General features: G+C 39.5%; 1 protein-coding gene across 9 annotated transcripts in view; it reads left to right on the forward strand.

The window, feature by feature from the left end:
• LOC144071127 (FYVE, RhoGEF and PH domain-containing protein 4-like) overlaps positions 1–20,916 on the forward strand; it is a 33,069-nt gene that overhangs the window by 10,761 nt on the left and 1,392 nt on the right. For 2 of the 9 annotated variants that reach the window (XM_077595970.1, XM_077595975.1), the window contains exons 2-16: positions 6,860–6,943; positions 12,565–12,717; positions 13,297–13,489; positions 15,633–16,053; positions 17,874–17,963; positions 18,048–18,193; positions 18,280–18,436; positions 18,553–18,691; positions 18,854–18,912; positions 18,995–19,141; positions 19,229–19,401; positions 19,719–19,749; positions 19,825–20,103; positions 20,535–20,672; positions 20,739–20,879. In XM_077595970.1, coding sequence (XP_077452096.1) covers positions 6,860–6,943; positions 12,565–12,717; positions 13,297–13,489; positions 15,633–16,053; positions 17,874–17,963; positions 18,048–18,193; positions 18,280–18,436; positions 18,553–18,691; positions 18,854–18,912; positions 18,995–19,141; positions 19,229–19,401; positions 19,719–19,749; positions 19,825–20,103; positions 20,535–20,672; positions 20,739–20,879 — 2,351 coding nt within the window. Of the gene's footprint in view, positions 1–4,286; positions 4,448–6,859; positions 6,944–9,077; positions 9,237–12,564; positions 12,718–13,296; positions 13,490–13,589; positions 14,495–14,552; positions 15,160–15,632; positions 16,054–17,873; positions 17,964–18,047; positions 18,194–18,279; positions 18,437–18,552; positions 18,692–18,853; positions 18,913–18,994; positions 19,142–19,228; positions 19,402–19,718; positions 19,750–19,824; positions 20,104–20,534; positions 20,673–20,738; positions 20,880–20,916 lie in introns of those variants that run through there. The other 7 variants (XM_077595972.1, XM_077595971.1, XM_077595974.1 and 4 more) reach the window with 7 other exon arrangements.

A 20,916-nucleotide genomic window follows, 5' to 3' on the forward strand; every position in this document is an offset into this window, starting at 1 on the left:
GGAAATCCAGGAAACTTGACTACTTCTGGTGAAAACAAACCTCTTGCTTTTGAACGTGTTTCATTATCTTAACAATTGTCATTGCTTAACTATTTTACTGCGCTGGTAATATGCCCAAAAGTTGTCGTTTCTTGTACTAAGCCCGAAAGCCCAGAAAGGCAAGGGAAGTGGCTTCGAAATTTTTGACAATTTGGTCAGATTATTTTGCAACAGGCACATGTAAATCCAGTGAAACATCAGTTACACCCTATAATATAAGATCAGACTTTGCATACCCTATGGACTGTGTTTTAGGGAATGGAAACAAAAACTAAATATGGCGCACATTAGTGTCGAGGCTCATGTTGTTTGTATGTACGCTATCATCTTTTAGCTGCATATTCATCCATTATTCACTGACAGATCATTATATCTATAAATTAATTTGGTAGGTATGGTCTAGGTTTCAATCCTTGGTGGGTTTTGACTTTAGTGTTTGTTTGCATTTCTCCCTCTGCCTACGTCGGTTTTCTCCGGGTACTCCAGTTTCCTCCAACACCCAAAAAAACATGCACCGTAGGCTAGAACACTCTAAATTGTGCCTCGGCGTGAGTGCGAATGGTTGGTCGTCTCAGTGTGCCCCGCGATTGGCAACCAATTCAGGATGTCCCTCGCCGAGTACCTGAAGTCAGCTGGGATAGGCTCCAGCACCCACCGCGACCCTTGAGGATAAGCAGTACAGAAAATGAATGAATGAAAAAGAAATACAGATCATTTTTAGACCATATCTTTTATCTTTACTTTCTCAACTGAGAAACCGATACATACAAATGTAATGTTCATCCCATTCTTCCTCTTTCTGAGCATCGTTTAACTGTGGAGTCAAATATGACTTAATTTTTTTATGCAGAAGTACTTTGCGGCCTGACCGATACACAGAAACGGACTAATGGTGTGAAGTCAAATGTGTATAAAAAAAGAGAACATGTTTCTCAAGTGAAACTTAAAGAAGGAAGATATCTTCACCCCCCTTGTAGTGAATCATAATGTACATGCAATTAGAGCTGATGTCTCAGCAGATGCGTGTGGCTGCCATCACTTCATTTTATTATCACATGACTGTTTCCCCCGCCACTGCATTTACAATGTTAGGACGAGGATTTCTCATTACTTGTGTTCAGTTTTAAGGTCTCAACGTAAAAATGCCATGTCATACCCAAGGCAAAGTCACTGACTCAATATTTGGCAGAATGTCAAGTTGATGTTGTGTCCTCCACTTGCTACTGCAGTGTTTCTTTCTGCTGAGCTCCCATGACATTGACAGGAAATGCTGATTCAGTTTGACACCTTATTCCCCCACATGGTGTCAGATGAAGTGTAGTGTCTTTGCGCTATGTCGCCATTTGTTCCTTTATAAAGGCTGAACGCTTTCATTCTGATGAACTCTCGTATTCTAAAGTCTTAAGTCATAAGGGTTGTCATTTTTTTCTTTGTATTCAAGCTTCAGCGTGTTAGTTCAAGCTTAAATTTTAGTTTAGGGCTGGGATTTAAAAGATGGTGGCTTTTTTCTGTGCATTCCACTTCAGTGCTGAGAATGTGAAATGTGAGTTTCAGTCAAAAAGGCTATTCATACTGAATACAAGATTCCTGGTGGACACAATGATCTTGTTTGAGTTCTCTCTGAGCTGTTTGATGGGGCGCTACATTCACCATCTATTTACCTCATGAATTATGCAGTGAGTCAAATCTGATTAGTGTTAATAATTCTCAACGGACAGGCCTACAGAGAGGAAAAACATGTGAAATGTAAGATGAGGGAAATTAAATTAGAATTATTCCCTCTTCCAGGGATGTTTTAGGGAGTTATTTTGTGTTGATCCTTATGAAGATGCAAAAGTTAGTGTAACATAGGCATTTCCCACTTTGGTTATCAATTTGAAAGGGTGAAGTCCAATCTAGTTTGTTGTTTTTCATCACTTATTGTTGCTAGGTCAAAAGTACTTTGGTGAAATGCTGAAAAAAACAGTAGGTGCCAATCACGGTTGGTAAATGATAACTCCTTGTCGACCTTTACAAAATGTCATAACATGGGTCATCTCTGTTTTCTGACAGCAGTTCTATTATCCCTTTTAGCCTGCAATGAACCAAGACCACCAACAGATGACTAAAAGTAGGCTTTGCTTTCTGAGAATTTCTCATGTGGTTATTTTTGGAGCTTTTTTTCAAACTCAGGAAGTACTTTTGCTTCATGGATGGAACTTAAAGGTCTATTTTCGGATGAAACGGGGGGGGGAAGGCTTAAAAAGGAAACGGCTGCATGGAAAGTGTTGATAAGAAATGACTATGGTATTGAATTTGTAACATTGGGATAGAAAGACTCGCTTTGACCAATATACCATGGCCTATCCTATTGTTCATTTATGAGGAGTCTGCTGGGGTAAGTCAGATGCGCCGATTGGATGGACAGCCTATTGATTGACACACTTATATGCTGCCGCTAGGCAGCTGTTATTTTCTTTATGCAGTACCCCGTGAGGTCACAAGGGCATGGTGGGGGCAAGAGGTGGGTGAAAAAAGAAGCGCTCTCAATGATTAAGCCTTAAGAAGAGACTCCTTTTTTTGTTTTGTTTTGACATTAGTCGCTGATCTAAATGCACCAAGTCATATAACCACAATGTACCCCACTAGACTGTCTCTGTATTTTCTCATGCATTCCCGCACACCAGGGGAAATTATAACTTGACCTTTAAATAGTTGGGTAGGTTTGACTCTTATAGTACTGTTTTACTATATAACGTGAGAGTATTGTTATACTTGGAGGGGGAGAAGGAGACTTTTGTCAATCCCACATAAATTCAAGAATCTGATGGAAAATGACTGGTCCATCATGTCTTTTTTTTGTAATTCTTTTGTTTTTTTGTTTTGTTTTTTTGTGCTCAAGACCATATGATCCTAGACCAGGACTTGCTTGCCTGAGAACACAATTTACCCAAGTATTTTGGGTGTCAAAACTGAGGCGAGAAATAACTGAAACCAAATTTAAAAACGTTTAGGCCAGTTAAAGAGCTCTCTTTGAATTTAGGTGATTATTTTTTTTAAATCTTTGGCATATATTCTTCAAGAATTTAGTTTCTGTGTCATTTGTCCAGCAATAACACAGTTTCTTGTTTTTCCTACTAACAGTAGAGAGGTGGCATTTGAGAGCTTTGTTTTTTGACTAAATAAAGCTTGGTTACATCATATTTTTGCTTAATGTATGATTCAAGAATAAAGGTATTACCACAAATTGATTTGGGTCAATATAAAAATTGATAGTCCCATTAAATCAAAATCGATCAACATTTAGATTTTCATTCAAATGTCTGAAATGTTTAAGCCGTAAACTCGCCCAAAACAACCAAATTGCTGTGTATTTTTATTTCTTTTGTTGCAATATAAGATAATGCCTTAAAAATGCACATAATATTGTATTAAATGGAACAAAATCCCTTTAATTGAATGAATGGAATCGTGGCAGGCTGTAATATCAACAAATATCATATCATTACAATAAAGAATCAATATCTTACCATAGCAAAGTTAGTCATTTACACAAAAAAAAATGAGGGTTATAAGATGTGAATACAATACATAGTGCTGCTGGTAAACGATGAGTGTTTTCTCTACACGGAGGGTCTCATCTGGTTGACTCAGCTACATAAAAAGCTCTACAAGGTTGTTTTGTTCTCACTCAATCATGAATGGAGCTGACCCATACGTCTTTGGTAATTGTCAGTTCCATTTGGACAGACGTGAGGACGTGGCTACATCTGCTCTCATTCAAAAATCGAGGTCCCATTTGAAGGGCATGCAAAAGGATGACATACAGCGGCATGATTAAAGGGGCGTGCCTTGGCATGTTAATATATTCCCCCTATTCCATTATGTATGGCTAATATCTGAATAATATTCACCATCTAGGAAACCTATTTAAATGCAAAATCTCAGCTTTAGTTTTTTCAATAAGATATTCATTAAGGTTGTTCCGCTTCGATGCATTTAAAGAAAACTTGCCAGGATAGAGTTTGAAATGCTTGAAACGTGTGTGTGAGATTTCACGCTAAATCAGACTTGTTGTGGCTTGCTCATTTTTCATTTGATCCACTTGTAAATCCTCCCTTAGCTACCGTTTGATGCCATTCTGTACGTCAGAGATTTTCTCCTTCGGTTGGGTGTCCCTCATTGTCTGTGTTCCTCCTCCTCCTTCCTCCGTCATACCCGGTTTCTAGGAAACCGGTTTGTTAAGTGACAGAGCAGGTATACTGACATGTAAATATAGTTACAGGGCTGTCAAGCCAACCGGCAAGTAAGGAAATCATAACCGCTTACAAAAGGAAAATAGGGAATGTAAAGAACTTTGGCAAGATGACTGACCGGGTCGGGTACAACATGAGGAATGTACTGCAGTTTTGGAAGGAAGTGTGCTCAGGTTGGTGGACTTTGCTGCCGTTTAGAAGCCTTTTTATCTCTTGTGGATGCTCAGCAGCTGTCGACGTTTATGACAAATGCCAGACATACAAACGACATTGTTGTCAGCGTCAACCGTTCTCATGGGAAATCCCTCGTAGCAGTAGTTTTACACTTTATTTATATCTAATTTTGAACCTATTTTCCTAAATCACCTTTGAATGGTTGATTTATAACGTGGCTATTATTACTTCGTTCCAATAAGACAACATGGACCTGAAAATCCAGGAGATTTTTTTGTTAACTCGTTTAATGTCAATGATTGGACAGCGATCGCAGTCGATGGCACAGAAATGGGAAATATGACAACAAACTAAATTTTGAAGTGTTAAGGATGACATTTTACAATCAGTGATGTAATGGTATTGAATAATCTCAGACATTAGCATTTACTGTGTCTTCACCTGCCTGATTGTCTCCAATCTTTTTGCTCATATGTGAACCAGAGATTATTGTTCAAAATGTCAAAACAGGATGTTGATAGTATTGAGGATGTTTTGTTACCAAATGCTAAACATCCTGGTCCTTCTCAGCAAACTGGCTATGTTTTCACTGGTGGTTTAATACAATGGTCACCTACCTCTTTTTTTACATTTCTGACCATGCTTGTTTCTTCGGTGCCAACACATAGTGAAACTTCCCCCATTTCAGGAAACGTGATGCGAGTCTGGTCACATAACAAGAGCAGCTGGTGAAAGTGTCACGCATTAATTCGTCAATTGTTCCTGAGTGCAAATGTTTTAATAATGGGAATATGTAAGAAGCTTTCATGTGATTATACTTTAGCATAAATAGGGATGCTCCCAGTTTGTGTGTTTGTAGATGCACTTGTAAACAGCAGGATGCCTGTCATGAGGAGTCCAGATGACAGATGGAGAAAGTGCTACTTTAATCCCCTAGCTAGAATATTATACCCCCGGCTTTAGACGCACATATACATACACAAATTGTAAGACCCTCTTAGAGTTAGTCATTATTCTGACAGAGTTAAGAAATATATAGATAGGTAGAATGTAATTTTCGAGTGGTTGTTTGTCAATGTGTGCCCCTCGATTGGCTGCTGACCTTTTCAGGGGGTCTCGCATAATTCCGTATTTATATATTTGATATACTCACTTTGGAAAACAAGACTCAATTGCAGTACAGCTAAGTACAACTGTGCAGAACTATAAGGAAACTATAAGGAACAATCAAAATGACATGGTACAATGATAAACATTGTTATTGAATTAGCATCTATGATTGTTTACCATATCTTTTTCAAATATGAGCATAACTTTTGAAGTGATGTACAACGTATAATCCGGAATTCATTAAATAAAATAGCTTCATTGCTTAAAAATCTTTTTTAGGTGTCCTTAATCCAGGAGGTGCAGCTCATGACACGGGATCATATTCTACATTCTGTCATGTCACGCAAATGTCAATTAATGTGACGTTAAGCCTGTCGAGTTAAAAATTCATCATTCACATATTTGTGATTGGTGTCACTTAGTCATAAACTGGAGGCATGCACAAACTGCGGATTTATTGTGTTTGTTCGTGTGTGCACACTCGCATGATAAATGTTTTTGACACGTTTATTTGACTTGAATGAACGTGAGTGCTTTTCATGTGGGGTGGGGAAAGGGGTTAAGACTATTTTTATTTCATCTTTTATGTGTATGATAGCGGTTAGCTGTCTCCATAGACAATGCCCTACATACTATCCCAGACAGGCAATTAGCATCTGTCTCCAAAGGCTTGTTGCTTTGCGTTCTCATCTTCTTCAAATAAACAAGTTCTCTTCTGATTAGTGTATTGGAAACCTCCAGAGTTTAATATGTTATTGATGTACTGGCTGTAAATTGTGAAAAACAGTGTGCATTTGCATAATATGCCGTGTATTAGAAACATCAAATTGGGTCATATTTCATTTTATCAACATAACACTTTTATTATATTATTCCTCAATTTCTTGCAAAAAAAACCCCTCTAATTTGACACATCCTAAACTGTTTAAAAATTATTTTGTATATTTTACACAACCCTTTTTGAAGAATAACAATTAAAGCTTTCAAATTTAGCATTTATTTTTATCCTTTTTTTAGAGAACAAGCATACACAATTGAAATAATTTGGTTGCACATCTACACATGGTCTTATACCTTGGGTTTTGCCCATGTTCTAAATAAACTACATCTTAAATTAATGTTAAAATGACTACAAGGTTAGTAAAAAAATGAATCAGTTGCATGATACATTGACTCAAATGTAATTTCAAGAGATTTAATCTGTTTTCCGCTTTCCATTTTTTGCTTTTCTTAACCTTATAATTAATAGCGCCCAGAAATCTAGGTTACACCATTGTAAATTCTATTTTATGTCGCTGCAGAGAGGAACGACAACGACACAGTGTGTTTCCAGTCCAAGTGTGATGAAAATGCCTGTGTGCCTGTGAAAATTGAGCCCTCCACAGGTAAGCGGCATCTCCCACGCTCATGTTCCTGTAAGCTTTTTATTTGTGCACTATGGAAACAGCCAGGTTTAGTTGATATACAAATTCAGTATGAAACTGTTCTAATAAATTCCACGCAAATGGACACAACTCCTTTAAAAGTGAAGGGTGCTTTTTTTCATACAAACAATGCTTTATTTTATTTCTTTAAGATTTTGTTCCTATCATGTCACTCTACATTCCGTCTTGACTTCGCCTGCTATCATTTTGTTGCTGCTGATAACTCCTGACAATGTGAGTCTAATCTCACTTTGGCTCCTGGATTAGAAAAAAGGAGGGTTAATCTGGAAAAAAAGTAGTTAGTGGTCCCTGGGCCTTCTGGTAATGGGAATGTGTCACACTTTTTATACAACACACACACACACACACAGTTGTGGTGGGGACAACAAAAGATTCACATAAAGCCAGATGGGATACACACCCTCTAATCCCCTAGGGAGATGTAGGGCATCTCCGTATGACAGAAAGATGCAGCAATTGATGTGTTTTATGGATTGATGCATTTTTACGTGGTGATAATAATGGCTCTTGTATGTATTTAAGAATATTAGTAAGGATATTTGTACATTTTTATTACTTTGAACACTGCATTTTTTTATGAAATGTTGCATAATAGTTGTAGTTCCTCGTGAAACCAAAACAACCAAATGACTCACTCTTAACCATCTAACCTTAGCTATTTATGACCGTGTCTTAAAATGACTACAAAAAGAAATGTATCATTAAAGTAATATACATTGCCCTGTTCTAATCTAATAAAATGTGGATGTACTTAGTCTTTCCAAAAAAATAAAATAAGATAAAAATAGAAAAACCTGTTTCTCCATCATTTTCCAATGTGGAAGGAATTCTAAGTGAGCTGACCAGTTATTGAACACAATGTAATATGGTATACACCATCGTGTGCCTTTTTTACTGCCTACAAAGAGCATTCAGCTCTTCTTGGTAGAAAAGTCCCCATACTGTGTACACCGAAAGAAGACCCACCCACACCGTTCAGTTTTTATGAGCTGCCGACCAGCTGGAACGATCTCAACTGCAATTTCAACACAACAGCGAAAACGCTGCATACAATCAAAATTCCATGTTATATCATCTGATCATCTGTCTTTCCACTCTCTTTAAATTCATTTTAACTTATTTTGACATTCATTCCAAATTATTTAAGAGTCACCCGCGACCCTTTTGAGCAGCCGCCGAGCGGTAAGGCGGCAACTTAAGACAAAAGCGTTGCATGGACGACGTCCAATAGAGAGCAATACAGAACAAGTCCCAAGCGTAATAGCATTTTTTTAGGATCATTATAACAACTTTTGCCGGAGCCTATCCCAGCTGACTTTGTGTAAAAGGCAAGCTACACCCTCGACTGGTCGCCAGTCAGCCTTAAGGCACACAGAGAGACAGACAACTGTTCACACTCACAATCATACCAACCTCAGTGGGCTCGAGCCCACCCCTGCCCGCAAGGAAAGTCAAACGAGTGAACCTCTACACCATCAAGCGGCTGATGGTGCATTTTGTTCAGGCCTATCAGTGGATTTTCTTGTATTCCTACTTAAACTTGATCCAAATTCATTCCACCTTGTTTGCCAGCCCCTTATGATTTTGCTTTTGTTTGCATTTCCTTAGCTCTCTTGTTTATTTTGCCTTTGTGTGTTTGCAGTGTGCATGTGATTGGCCTGGGGGGTAAAGAGGGTGTGTGTGTGTGTGTGTGTGTTTAGGAGAGAACATTCTTAAAACTTACTTATTACCTATCTATTTATGTCTAAAATGCCTTTCCTATTCCTGCATCCTCACCCTCTTGCTACTGTAACAACGAAATTTCCCGAATACGGGATGAATAAAGTTATCCAATCCAATCCAACTCTTGATTATGTTGTTTTTAAATTGTGGGCACAGAGTAAGAGTACTGTATATGTGATTAGATTGTCGGATGAAATTTGCAAAACATCGCAGTAAATAAGAAAGATCACGATCAACCGGTAGCATTTTACATGTTCAAATTTGTGAAGTGAGAAAGTCTGAAAGTGTGTGTGTGTGTGTGTGTGTCATTGTCCTTATAAAAGCCACTTAAACATAAGGTGTGAGGGTGAGTGAGAGTGTGGGAGGAGTCGACAGCTGAGTCTCCTCACACAGCGTCATTTAGCAGCATCAGCACTGGTAACAACGCATGGGACTTAGTGGTCTTCTGGGACACACATGTATGACATACTTGGGATAAACATCATAAGGTATTTTGTTCCTCCGTTCTCGGGTGAGTGAGCTTCACAAAATTGTGAAAGTGTTTTGATGTAGGCAAGGCGACCTGTTTAACACTTGGTTTTTGAGTGTGCTTTGTTCGTGCAACTGCATTCATCTATATCTGCACCCTGTTAAAGCTTCTTCCTTTTCTTCTTTCATTTTCTAATAGATGGGATAACTTTTTTATAACATGTGCATAACAGTTTATTTTTTGCTGCATGCGTCTTTTATATATTTAGCCATCCACAAACAGCATAATGTAACATTCCTCGCGGTCCGAGTATGGAATCTTTTTAGACGATAATGCATGGCTGCGTGTGGTCAAATTCTGCATGTTGAGCTCCATTTGGTGTTGCCAATACAGGCAGCAAAATTACAGGTGGGCCTTTATATTTCCACCTGGGACTAATGCTGCTGAGGAGGATGAAACTGGTTCATTCTAGTTAATCATCAGATGACAAAGCTTGGGGGGGCTCTCACTCACCTTAGCACATTTGAGACAAGTACATACAGGCCTATTCAGCTCATTGTTTTGCAGTTTGTAATAGTAAACCTTTTGTAAGGTTTGACTTTGTTCAGAGGATTTGGTAGATGGGGCGGGAATAGCTCTTTTATCAACGGAATCAAGAGCATAAACGCCTTGCTTAATAACTGGAAAATTCATTTGACAGTGGCAACTTAAGGTGGTAAATTGTCTCAATATGGTATCAGTAAACAAGGATCCTAATATTTGAATCCACTATTTTAATGTGGCTTATGTTCTCCCAAATTCAGAAGACTGGGAAGCAGTCATCCAAGCCCGTGCCTGAAGAAACATCAAAGTATTTCTATATAGTGGTGGCGCCTCTGGCTGGCATTAATTTACCAAACACTCAACCATTCAAGCCTTTTAATGAGAAGACACTAGAATAAACATTGCGAATCTTTTGGGAAATATTTTAGAATGCTATTATTGTACTGTTACTGAAATGTAAGAAGCATCATTACATTGAATTGATTGGTCAAAGTGTAATATTTGAGTTTAAAAGTCACATCAGTGTTTAACTTCCAGCTGCAGAACCCTAACTAGCGTGTGGCCCATTAAAAACACCCCTCGGGGCAGGGACTGCCTCACCCCATGCTTTTGATAATCTAATAGCTCAACCCTCTAGGAATAAATGTGGCTTGTGGAGCAGAGTGTACAGCTTTCTGCTCCTTCATATGGGCTCATTATCTACAAATGGATTATAATCTCTCATAATCTTTTAAAGTGACTGTGGGAGGCAAAATGGGATAAATTCCTGAGTCCAACTTCAGAATTGATCGGTCATTTCGGAGCCCCTTTTTTTAGAGGCGGCTCTCCCAAACACAGCGTGGAGCTGTTTTCACTCAGACGTTGGCAAGGGCTGTTGTCTTTAATTACGGCCAGCATGTAAAAATAGGAACTGACTATATGATTCTGTGGCCCTCTTTCCCCTCATTCCTTTTGTGACATAGATTTTGACATTGACATTCACGTGCAGGAAATGCAAGCCATTGCGTTGGGTGACTTTGAGGTTTGGAAATACAACAACAACAAAAATACTACTCTTCATCACAAAGGCACAACATGCTCTTTCATTTACTCTATGTTTAAATATATTTTTCCATGCTTTATTCATGCCATTAGTTGATTTTCTGTTATTGTTATTTTTACTACTGTGACTATTTTTGGTCATTAAAAAAAGACCTTAGTAAGTGCAAGTGACTACTACATGTCCTTTTGTTTACCAAAATATTTTTCCTATGGTTTATTCATGCCATTAGTTGATTTTCTGTTATTGTTATTTTTACTACTATGGCTATTTTCGATCATTAAAAAAAGACCTTAGTAAATGCAAGTGACTACTGGTGGTCATTTAACAAAACTTTCTTATCATTTTTTTTAAAATATTAAAAATGTTGTGTATTGATAAAATAATACATAATTAACAAAAACTAAATTAATGAAATTAAAATGAATAAATACAGCAATATGTATTGGCTACTGGCCTAACACTTTAAGGTTCTTTTTTTTCCATAGTATATTTAAGTCAGCCACTAATAGCGATAGACTCAAATTTATTGAACTGGGAAGACTGGCTGTGATTTCAGTGCTATTAATGGTGTTAGATGTCTGATCCATTTTGACTGATAGGGGTGATTAAATGAACATTTGTCCTTCCCAGTCAAAATTAATTTGACGTCTATTGCCGCCAATGGCAGTTAATTTAATGAGTACCCGGTTAGGCTTGAAAAAATAAATATGTCATTTGTGTATGAAAGGCTTAAACTTGCACCTGGTTAGTGATATTTTGCCCCTCTTCTATAACGTATTGAAGTGTCTCATGAGTCTATAGAATGTACAATTTGGCATCTCTGAACTCATTTTAGAGCATATATCTTTTCACCCTCTAACTTTGCATCCGGCCATGGAATATTTCAAAGATAGAAAATACACTGTCTAAATTTACTCTAGTGCATTGAAATGCCAATTAAGTGCACTGAAGCATCCTCGGATACCGTAATGCACGTGTGTCAAAGTGGCGGCCCAAGGGCTAAATCTGGCCCGCCGCATCATTTTGTGTGGCCCGGGAAAGTAAATCATGGGTGCCGACTTTCTGTTTTAGGATCAAATTAAAATGAAGTGTATAGAATATATTAAATTTCCTGATTTTTTCCCCCTTTTAAATCAATAATTGTAATTTTTAATCATTTTTTTCTGTGTTTTTAGTTCAAAAATCATTTTGTAAAATCTAAAAATATATTTAAAAAAAGCTAAAATTAACATTATTTTAGATCTATAAAAAAACCTGAATATTCAGGGCCTTTAATCCAGTTCATTTAATCCATTTATATAAAAAAAAATCTAAATATTATATCTAAAATGGTCCGGCCCACATGAAATCGAGTTGACGTTACCAACCCGAGTCTGACACCCTTGCCGTAATGCATTATTTTCGGCTGATGATTTCATTTTAGAGTTAATCTACTCTCTGATAATGTCCTGACAATGACAGTGTTTCCTATACTGTAGGTGAGCCATTCCACCCAAACGAGCTGGTGATAAAGCAAATGCGACAATATGCAAATGAGCCAAGACACACTTCAGGGGCAACGTGTTTATATATGCAGAATGATTTCTGGATAAAATGGTAGCTCAAAAACATTCGCTTCAGGGTTTGAAAATGTGGTTTTGTTAGCAGACCTTATTTGAGTTCAATTTCAAATGTGCTTTTTCATTAAAAGGATGCTATTGACTCAATTTTAACATTTTTTGAAGTGTTTTGTTTCGCTTACAAATGATACACAATGTGAAAATTGCCCTCCATCTTGTCCTACAGCTGTGGGGATCAATACATCATGCAGGCTCACTAGTACGTCCAGCGTGCATGAGTGTCTGAGTCGAGCGAGTTCCGGCGGCAGCGGAAAGAATTGGGCCAGGGTCAATGGAAGAAGTTCTGGAAAGAGGCCGCTGTCACAGTCCAAACCGCCAGGTACGTCAGGACGGCTCGCCTCGTACCGGACGGACCTCGATGCTCTCCCGTTCAAAGTTAGACAACGACACGACCGTGCTGTATTTATTGGTCACGTCATTGTTTGTCATGTCATAACATGTCCATCATTGCATTTCTCACCGTCCCCTGTCGTACTTCATACTACATCACAATGTTAAACGGTGCACACGTCGTGCCCAGCGAAGGGAAGCGGCGAAAAGGGGAATCAGATGATGTAAGTCGACATGACAGCAGTGAACGTTGAACTTTGTTCCTCTTTCATTCACCCCGGTTAATCATTCTGAACTGATAAGACACAAAAGACACTCTTTATGCGGCAGTAAATCATGCTGGATGCTATTATTCAGCCTTGTGAATGCTTACAAAGATGTCGTCACTCAGAGCAAATAAGGAAGCCTCTTTTATCAAATGTTTCTTGAAGAAGCGAAATGCAGTTATTTTGTAGTCCCTACCTCCCCCTCCTTAGCCCTTATTTTGTGTTGCAGTGGTTTATCCCTCCCCCCTACCCTATCTCATCAAAATCCAGCATTATTTTCTTATTTTTTTATTTTTCCTTAGTGCCTCCTAAACCAGCACATCTTCAGAGCCCGGTGACTGAGCTCTCATCCCCGCTGGCTCACAAGCAGATACCACAATTTAGACCAGGGATGGAGGAGGGAGGAGGTGGAGGAAGGGGGGCCACAAACCGGGATAGAGTGAGAATCAAACACTCTAAAGTGTCAGACCTCATCAGCCGATTTGAGGAGAACAGGTAGGAAGGAGCCTTTTCCTCTCTTCTGCTCTCTGCTTCTCCTTCGCTGGGATCTACAAGGATAGACTGAGTCTATGTTTTGTCCGAAACCAATGTAGCTTTCCGTTTGTTGCTGTTTCTGCTGGGAATATTGATGGTCATCCCCCCAAAAATGCGTCTTTTGGTCGAAAGGTTGGCTGCTACAGAAGGCATGAGGTTAAAAGAGGTGGGGCGATGCCCACTTCATTTGAACTGGGAGGGATGGCAGTGAATAATCCTGTTTGAGTGCCGTTTGGTTGTTAATTTTAATTTGAAGGGATGGAAGAGTTTGGTCATTGCCAACGTTCGCCCTCAAAATTGCCCAGACGTCTCTTGCCCTCAATTGGCAGTGAAAGAATTCATATGTGGGTATTTTTTTCAGGTATATTGTTAGTTTATTATTGTCTTTAATGTTTTACGGCCACACTTTTTACCTATACTTGTTTTAGAAAGTTGATTTGTTTGCCTTGTTCAGTTGTTTAGTGTCTGCCTCAACCAAAATTCTTTAATGATAAACAGATCAAAGCGTGACAATCACTCCTTTTGTGGTTTCAAAGAGAATAAGAAAGCTGTTGGCTATCATAGATCAAACTTGATAATCTATTCGGTGTTGTAAATGTTGTCTAGATTACCAAATACAATCGCATTTAAGGTTTTTTAGTGTGTGGAGTCAAATCTGGAAATAAAGGAGCTGTCGTAATCACGAAAACACCTTGAGATGGCAGAATCGGAAAAACGTAGTCTTTCCCAACACATTTCCTTTTGCCGGCCACGCAAAGGATGAAAAGCAGAAGTCTCGCCATCATAGGAAGGGCTCGCACTGACCCGGTGACTCTCGTGAACTGGGAACTGGATTAACGGTGGCGTTTACAGCTCAGTCTTTGGCTAGGGGATGAAAGCAGATTCGAGAAGACGAGGGCAGACGCGCCTCCTCATTCATTTATGGGAAAACAGTCGCTGGCGGGATATGAAAACCAAGATGAGGAGGTATGGATTCGTTAGCTATTCAAAACCCCGCTTTCATCTTTCATCTTCATTGTCATCAGATTGTCATTATTTGTTTGTTTTTCTTCCATTTCTTGAATGTTCTTATTAACCCTAAAAGGAAGGGCTGGTGTCCTTCTCATGATTCTGACAGAAGTAGGATCACTTTTAGCCCGATTTCCCTTTAACCTAAATTTATCATCAAAGCAGAATATAAACAGAATATTCTTATTTTTGGGTTTCCTTTGAAATGTGGAATTGGGTTCACCGGACAAGCGGATGTGTATCTTTCACACTGCACTCACTACAAGACCACCGGGAAAGATAGACTGCCATGGACGGAATTAGTGTCCTATTAATGTCCTAATCTGCTTCACGTGGAACTTAACGGGCTTTGGACTGCCTTGTGGGTCACCGTTCTTACGTACCTCGTGTAACCCTGGCTGGAGTTTATCTTCATGAAGAACGTCTTGGATTCCACAAGTGGATTATTCAATGCCCGTTGTGGTGACGAGTTTGACGTCTCGTGTTGAAACGCGGCAGGGCACAAGAAGTGTTGCGCCAATGGGTTGTTCTTCCTCTATTCACATATGCTTCCTGTTTCTGTCAGTAATGGAGTGCAACATGAGCTGACTTTAAAAAGGACACGTTTGTTGGATATTTGATCTGTAAGTTCTATTATTTTACTGCTACTAAATGGCAAGATCTACTACAAGTACTTTCTCTGAGTACATGGCATTTATAGTGCAGCGGTATACAATTAATTTGTCTCAGGGAAACAGCTGCTCTCTTTGCAGGATGGACAACAGCCGTGTTTCTGTTTATATTTGGCACAGTGTATTTTTTTCCCCTATTCGTAAAAAGTTATACAGACTGGCTTGTAAGACAGGTGTGTGTAGAAGTAGGCCAGTTTTTACCTCTAGGGAGTTAGCTGCTCCTGTCCTATTCATTACCGTACGCACAAACACACACACACACACAGAGCTTAGAGGACAGAATAAGTCTGGGAGTCAGTTTTATTTTTAACCTGCTCTACACTTACTCTTCCCCCACTTCCTGATCGGCGTGCCGGCTCGAGCAGCTCCTGAACGAACGTCTTTTTTTTTTGTAACGTTGGACTTTTTGTCGTCTGTTTTCGCAGCAACTCGGACAACAAGAGAGACGGCTCACAGCACAAACAGAGCAGCAAGTCGGCAAACTTCAGCCCGGCGCACCGGACCACCCGCAAGCTGACGGAGGCCGCTGAGATCGAGAATCACCCAGTAGTAGAAGCAAACTCTGCGGCATCCAAATCGCAGGATGCACGCGTTCCGGAGGCCAACGGGGTGCTGAGGCAGATGGAGTGCGGCGAAGGGGATGAGGACCGGGCGTGCAATGGCGAAAACGGGAGAATAGACGACACGGAGCTGCTCAACGGGGACATGGGACGCACGGACAGGAGGGACGAGGACTCGGGTTCCTGCACCGACAGGACCGGTTCGGAAAGCTCGCACGACAACGAGGAGAGCGGGACAAACGCGGAACGGGAACGTCTGAAAGAAGACGCCGGCACACGGCATAAGGTGCGTGTTAAATCTACGTACGTACCAGTTGCCTGACAACGATGATGAACTGGTGTTCCTATTTAACCCATTCACTCCAATTCAGTGGGAGGGTGGAAGGGAATTGGGGCAACAGATTGCGACAGTTCTTCAATAGTTACTTACAGCAAAACATGGGCTATACTTTACGACACTGCATTATTACAGTATTGGATTGGATAACTTTATTCATCCCGTATTCGGGAAATTTCATTGTCACAGTAGCAAGAGGGTGAGAATGCAGATACAGGAAAGGCATTTTAGACATAAATAGATGGGTAATAAGTAAGTTAATTAATAAATAAATATGTAAGTAAATAAATAAATAAATAAATAAATGCGTATATATATATACTATATATATTTACTTATTATATATATATATATATATATATATATATATATATATATATATATATATATATAAAATAATAAATAAGTAAATAAATAAATTCGTAGCTCGTTTTGTGTTTTTGCTGCTTTTCTGTCTTAATGATTTGGTGATTCTTAATGATCCCATTGACCTTGATTTGCTTTGTACTTTGTGCTTTTTGCTTTTGCTTTGTTGTTCTGCGGCCTTTGACTGTACTGTCTAACTTATAACTATGCTTTTTCTTGCTACTGTCACAATGAAATTTCCCGAATACGGGATGAATAAAGTTATCCAATCCAATCCAATATAAAATGAATAAATAAATAGATAAATAAATAAGCGTACATTGGATCTTATGGCAAGTGTCTTGCATGTTGTGTGAATGAGGAGTTATTTTTTGCATGTCGAATGCTTAAGCAGCTGAGTTAGCCCAAAGGTGTCAAAGGATTAGGTTGTTGTCTACAGATTATAAATATCTCGCATGCAGATCGATGGCAGCAGTCGGAGGAATAGAAACCGCAAATTGTTTGTAATGAATAGTATCACAGATGCTGACTGGTATAGATAGGAACAACACGGCTCTATATATACACTGAGATTTGAATGACAAAAAGACTGTTTTTGTTTGGGGTTGCCACTTGCAGTATTTGCAATATTGACACACAATGTGTAGCTGCCTCTTAATGCTTTTTATGGAAAGAGTATTTTCAGAAATGGGAAAAGATAAATGAATTCATTTACCCCATGACCACATAGTGTTGCCTACATTACCAAACATTTCCGCATATGCACATGCTAATCTGAAATCCATTTCATTAAATTGACACTGTCAGATTGATCAAATGTGTTGCATTGACTTGAAAGATTATGTTTGTATGGTGGACATTTGGTTTAACAAAATTTCTGCGCAAATTCAACTTGGATCTTGCATTGAGTTAACTTGAAATGTTAACTTAACCCTAGAATGGTAACCCTCTATTTCAGGGGTTACCTTTCACGCTTCTGAAATAGAAGGTTACTATGGTTACCGGGGGGGAAATGGTCCTAAGCAAGACGGTGGAATGAAGGGTACCCATTTTTCCCCCGGTAACTATGGTAACCCTCTATTTCAGAAGCGTGAAAGGTAACCCCTGAAATAGAGGGTTACCATTCTAGGGTTAATTAATTATATTCATATGCACTTAAACTTAAATCCCCAAACCATGCAGTTTACTTGGCTTTACATATGTCCAGTTTATTTTAATTGTTGCGTTCAATTTACTTCACATACTGTAAGTCCAGTTTATTTGAAATTTTCACTTTTTGGGGATACGTTGAGGGTAAGTTTTCAATCAAATGAGAATTCAAGTGAAATAGATTGACTTGTACTTTCAAGTTCTGCCTTTTTACGTGGTGAACTCAAGAATGGATTTCTTTATCTTTTTTTTAGGAGACAAATGAGCAGAAATTGTTTAAGATTGCCAGCGAGCTCTTGCACACGGAAAAGGCTTACGTCACTCGACTCAACTTGCTGGATCAAGTGAGATGCTCTTCACGATCTGTTTTTATTTTCCTTGTTGCATTACACTAGAGCAATTGGCAAAAATGGTATTTACCTCTGTAGGAATTTTGTGCCAAACTCATGGAGGAGGCCAATAAAGGAACATTTCCTGTGGATGTGGTGAAAAACATCTTTTCCAATATCTCCTCCATTAACACGTTTCACAGTAAGTTTTTGCTTCCGGACTTGGAGAAACGCATGGGAGAATGGTAAGTCCGAAAACCCGAGAAGGATTCTAGTATTCCAAGCGCAGCCGTACAAAAAGTGTGCTCTCTTTTTCCGCCCACCTTTTAAGGGAGTCCACGCCTCGCATCGGAGACATCCTCCAGAAGCTTACGCCTTTCCTCAAAATGTACGCTGAATACGTGAAGAACTTCGACAAAGCCATGGAGCTGTTGAAACAGTGGAGCGACCGATCGCCACAGTTCAAGTCCATCATTCTGGAGATACAGGTCCATTCAGAATGTTCTAGTATCACATCAACGTCCAAATTGCTTATTGCAGATGTACAGTACGGGTCCATTTTCACCTTGATTGATGTTCAAACACATTTTCTTTGTGTGCCCAGAGTCAAGAGGCTTGTGGATGCCTTACACTTCAACATCACATGTTGGAACCCGTACAGAGAGTCCCTCGATACGAGATGCTCCTCAAGGACTACTTGAAGAAACTTCCTCAGGACGATCCGGACAGAAGAGACGCAGAAAGTAAGAAATGAAAATGCTCAGCTTCAGAGATACTCTTTTAATGTCATACATTTTCTTAAAAGACCACTGGGAATCACTTAATCCTCACTATGTCTTTAACTAGCTTTTTTTAAAGATGTCATTTGTGATTTCATTGGAATGTTTTGCTTCTGACTTCCTCAGAATCCTTAGAAATCATTGGCACGGCTGCGACTCACTCAAACAGCGCCATTCGGAAATCGGTGAGTACGCCCTACGGGTCAAATCACCTCCTTCACGTTTAAGAGCGGTGCTTCAAACAGACACCTAACACATTCTGTTCAGGAAAATTTGAAGAAATTGATGGAGATTTATGAGATGCTCGGTGAGGAAGAGGACATCGTTCACGCCTCCAACGAGTTCATCAAAGAAGGTCACATCTTGAAGCTGGCGGCCAGAAACACCTCGGCCATGGAGCGATATCTCTTCCTGGTGAGGCTGATGCGGGAAATCGGTTCAAGCGGAGGAGGCTTTTTCTTCGAATGTTTTGGCGGGGAATGACTTTTCCTTCTTTCACAGTTCAACAACATGCTATTGTACTGCGTACCCAAATTCAGCTTGGGTGGCCCCAAGTACACGGTTAGGACGCGAATCGGCATCGACGGGATGAAAGTGCTGGAAACGATCAACGAGGACTACCCTCATACCTTCCAAGTTTCAGGGAAAGAGAGGACATTAGAGTTACAAGCTAGGTATGTTGAAATTGTAAAATGATTGCATCGAATCTCATCATCTGGATGCTGCACCCAAAATAACTAAAATGATCTTTTTACTGGAAGAATCGACCAAAAATAAGAAATCGAAATCTTTGCCACATTGATGTAATTGTATGTCATTTCTACTCCAGACACTATCATTTCACTTATAAATGGAATGTTAGTCAAAATGAGCAAAGTCATTGCTCATATTTAGACTATATGAATGCTTAAAAATAACTTTACAACCGCAGCTGACAACCACGTTGGTTGCAAAAATGGCTCCTTTTAATGTACTTTATTTGGACTTTCAGCTCCGAGCAGGACAAAGTGGGCTGGATTAAGGTACGTGCAGTGTGATCTTCACTAGCTAATCATTTCATGGAATTCCACATTTGTTTTAATACAAGTGTTTTTCAGGCGTTCCGAGAGACCGTTGAGGTCTTCCAGCAGAAGACCGAGTCCTTCAAGAACGCGTCCAAGGATGCAGAGGAGGTGAGGAGCACAGTGGTCTTGACTCTTGCTGATTACAGAACATTAATCTTGTGTTCTTTTTTTTTAATAACATTTCAGAATGCCGAGTTGGGCAAGCGCGCTCCTCGCTGGATACGAGACAACGAAGTGACCATGTGCATGAAATGTAAAGAATCTTTCAACGCGCTGACGCGACGGCGACATCACTGCAGAGCTTGCGGTTATGTAAGTGTCGAAACCGCAAAGGTCACAAATTTTACGCTTACCGTGAAGCCATTTGGTCTTTCTGTGGAAACCTGGCAACTTTTTATAGATTGCCATTGGCAGTGTTAGAAGTCCAACCATTTTGACATTGAAAAATATATTAATTGACTTGAATGTCTAGCGTTGTCAATAGCAGGCAATGATTTAAAATATTTTCTTATGTATTTATTTGAAGTATTTTTGCTTTTATTTTGCTTCAAAAGGAAAAAAAAACATTCTCATATTTTACACCTTTAAATGTATTTTGTTTAAATAGCGTCAACAAAAATTATGAAGCAGAAACTATTTATTAATGTTTTTTTTTTCATTATTATTGATCAAAAAGGTTTAAATGTCAAAAATATTCACATCCCCTCCAAAGGTTTATAATCCCGAGACCTGCTTCTTGTCAGGTGGTGTGCTGGAAATGCTCCGACAACAAAGTAGCGCTGGAGTACGACGGCAACAAAGTGAACAAAGTGTGCCGGGACTGTTTCTCCATCCTGACGGGAGAAACCATTACCGAGGGCAAGAAAAAAGGCATCCTGGAGGTGAGCATGAAAAAAAGACAGGCTGAGAAACACCTTGTGTGTGACCTTTCAATGGCTTCCACCTAGATCGAGGCGGCACAGTTCAGCGGCAGCAGCATCATGTGCGGCTTCCTGCAGTACTGCGAGAAGAACAAACCCTGGCAGAAGGTGTGGTGCGTCATCCCAGAGAAGGAGTGTCTGGTGCTCTACCTCTACGGAGCTCCTCAGGTAAAAGCATCGAAAGAATTGAATCGCCAGAGAAGTG

This window comes from Stigmatopora argus, chromosome 3 (genome assembly GCF_051989625.1).
Source record: "Stigmatopora argus isolate UIUO_Sarg chromosome 3, RoL_Sarg_1.0, whole genome shotgun sequence".
Classification (NCBI taxonomy): Eukaryota; Metazoa; Chordata; class Actinopteri; order Syngnathiformes; family Syngnathidae; genus Stigmatopora; species Stigmatopora argus.